We start from the raw sequence: 2,500 nt of genomic DNA on the forward strand, positions 1-2,500 counted from the left end.
TGGTGACGCGTTGACAAGTGATGATGATGATGATGATGACAGTGGTGGTGACATGAGAGGGTGGTGGTAGGCAATAGGTCAGTCAGCCGATACCTCGCCTATTCTAGGAACCCTACATTGATTGGAGAGGAAGGTTATGGACAGAGGTATGGGAGAACGGGGAAGGAGGGAGAGGAGGTGAAGAGGAGGAGGCAGGGACGGAGAAGACTGACAAATGAAAAGGTAGGGGAGGAGGCTGAAGATTAAGTAAAAGGACGGGAGGAAAGAATACATGAAGGAGGAGGAAGAAACAGGAGTAGGAGAAAGGAACAGGAATGGAGGAACGAGGAGAGGAGGGTGAGTAGGAAGTGAAGGGTGACGAGAAGGAAGTGACTAGAGAGGAGGGAGGCACCACCACGTGAAGGGCCTTGAAGGACGAGGAGTAGAGGAGGGGGAGGGGGAGGAGACGTCTGGATTGTATAGGGACAAGTACGAAGGGGGTGCTGAGGACAATGTGGGTGGTGGTGCGTACTATCGAGAACTCCACTCCAATATGGGATGTACTGGTGGTGGTGAAGAGGTGGAGTGATGGAGTCGACTGCTGCGTCACTACAACATAGCTCTTCCGTGCCTGTGCATGCCACCCAGCCGCAGGCAGTAGGAGCAGCAGGCACTGGGTACACACACACACACACACACACACACATCGCCGTGCGTGCAGTGCCCATGAACGGAGTGGCTGTCGTAAGCGTGTGTGCGGCGAGCGGCTCACCTGGCGCAGGGGCGTGAGGGGAGGGCTGTGGCGAGGAGTGGAGGCTGTGCGAGGACGTGGACGACGAGGAGGAAGAAGTAGAGGAGCTGGAGGGCTGGTGATCCCGCGAGGATCCCGCCTCCGCCAGCTGTGGCCGGGAATGCCGAGGGTGCCTGTGCTGCTGCTGGAGGTGCTGTTGTAGCTGCAACTGCTGCTGCTGTTGTTGTTGTTGTTGTTGTTGTTGTTGCTGTTCTTGCTGTTGTTGCTGGGGGGGGTGGTGTTGATGCTGCTGCTGGGGGTGCAGGTGGTGGTGTGGCCGCTGCGGCTGTTGTGTCTGGTGTTGCCTGAGAGGGTTGAGGGTGGGCAGTGCCATGCCATGCGCCGCGTAGGGCAGGGGAACGTGCCCTCGCCAACGGCCGTCTAAAGGACTCGAACTTTGCTGCTGCATTATTTCCATGCTAGTCAATGCTCGGAGGAGAGCGCCGAGGCAACGCGCAGCTATGCCCACGCCCCAACTTCACCTGTCGGGCGGGGCGGGGCAGGACACTTTTTGTAAAAACTATTCCCGGCACAGCACAGTGGGACGGTGTGACGAGAGACTGGAGACACAGTTCGAGCAAATTTGGGGCGAAATCCCCCGGCGAGGGGCGTGCGGTAGTGCGCGCCGCGACGGTGTTGTGTGTAGCGTGTGCGGCGCGGCCCAAGACACTGCTGGCCTGCCTCCCGCGGCCAGGCGAGCTCTCGCTGCTGCTGCTGCTGCTGCAGCTGCCTGGCTGGCTGGCTGGCCTGCCCGCTGCTGCTGCTGCTGCCGACCGGCGGATAGCTGACCCCCTCCCTTTCCACCTCCTACCCATACACTGCTCCCCACCCTTCCCCTCCTCTGCACAACCCTCAAAACAGGGCCCCACCAACCCCAGCCCATACTCAGCCCTCCACCCTCCCCTTCCCTATTCCCCCCATAACAAGGCCCCATCACCCCCCTGTCAATACAATGCCTCCCTTTCCTATCCCATCCCCTACGTCCCTCCCCTCCTTCCCAGCCCTGGCCCCACAAGGCTCCCCTCTCCGTCCCTACTCTCCACACCCACACACACGACCTACTGTCCCTTACCCATCCATCCATCCACTTCCCACTCCCCGCCCCTCCCTAGCCAGCCGCCACCGACCTATCCCCTACACTCCATCCCCCTTTTACCCTTACACTGTCCTCCACGATTATCTTCCCCTACACACAGCCCTTCTCCCTTTACTTCCCTCAACCACCACCACCACCACCCATCTACTGCCCGGAAACACCCAAGGCAGAGGGCCACGGCGGGTCCAGTCAGTGCCGCCGCCGCCGTTGTCTGGCATTGTACCCGAGAGAAGGAGGAGGAGGAGCTATAGACAAAAGAACAGGAGAGCGGCGAGGAGGAAAGCGAGAAAAAATAATACAACACAAGGAAGATGAGCATGATTAGAGAAAACAAGAAGGAGAAGACAATGAACGAAACAGAAGGAGGAAGAAGTGGAAGAGGAAACTGTGTCGGAGGAAAAGGTAAAATGAGAAGGTGATACAGATGTGAGGAAAGGGATACGAAGAAGGGAATACAACAGAATAAGGATGGAAAAAAAAAAAAAAAAAAAAGAGGAAGGAGATATATAAGCATGAGAAAGGGGAGGTGGAAGAGTAGAAAAAATACACATAAAAGAAAGAGGAGAAAAATAAAATGAATAAAGCAAGAGGATGTCACAAGGAAGATAACATAATAAAATAAATACGAAGAAGTG

At 56.4% G+C, this 2,500-nt stretch overlaps 1 protein-coding gene across 9 annotated transcripts in view; it reads right to left on the reverse strand.

The window, feature by feature from the left end:
• LOC127007014 (hepatic leukemia factor-like) overlaps positions 1-2,500 on the reverse strand; it is a 100,928-nt gene that overhangs the window by 30,824 nt on the left and 67,604 nt on the right. For 2 of the 9 annotated variants that reach the window (XM_050877491.1, XM_050877489.1), the window contains exon 1: positions 752-1,555. The exons of 2 other annotated variants lie outside the window; for them this stretch is intronic. In XM_050877491.1, coding sequence (XP_050733448.1) covers positions 752-1,187 — 436 coding nt within the window. In that variant the 5' untranslated portion in view covers positions 1,188-1,555. Of the gene's footprint in view, positions 1-751; positions 1,561-2,500 lie in introns of those variants that run through there. 5 more of the 9 variants (XR_007760012.1, XR_007760014.1, XR_007760013.1 and 2 more) reach the window with 5 other exon arrangements.

Source organism: Eriocheir sinensis, chromosome 34, assembly GCF_024679095.1.
Source record: "Eriocheir sinensis breed Jianghai 21 chromosome 34, ASM2467909v1, whole genome shotgun sequence".
NCBI lineage: Eukaryota > Metazoa > Arthropoda > Malacostraca > Decapoda > Varunidae > Eriocheir > Eriocheir sinensis.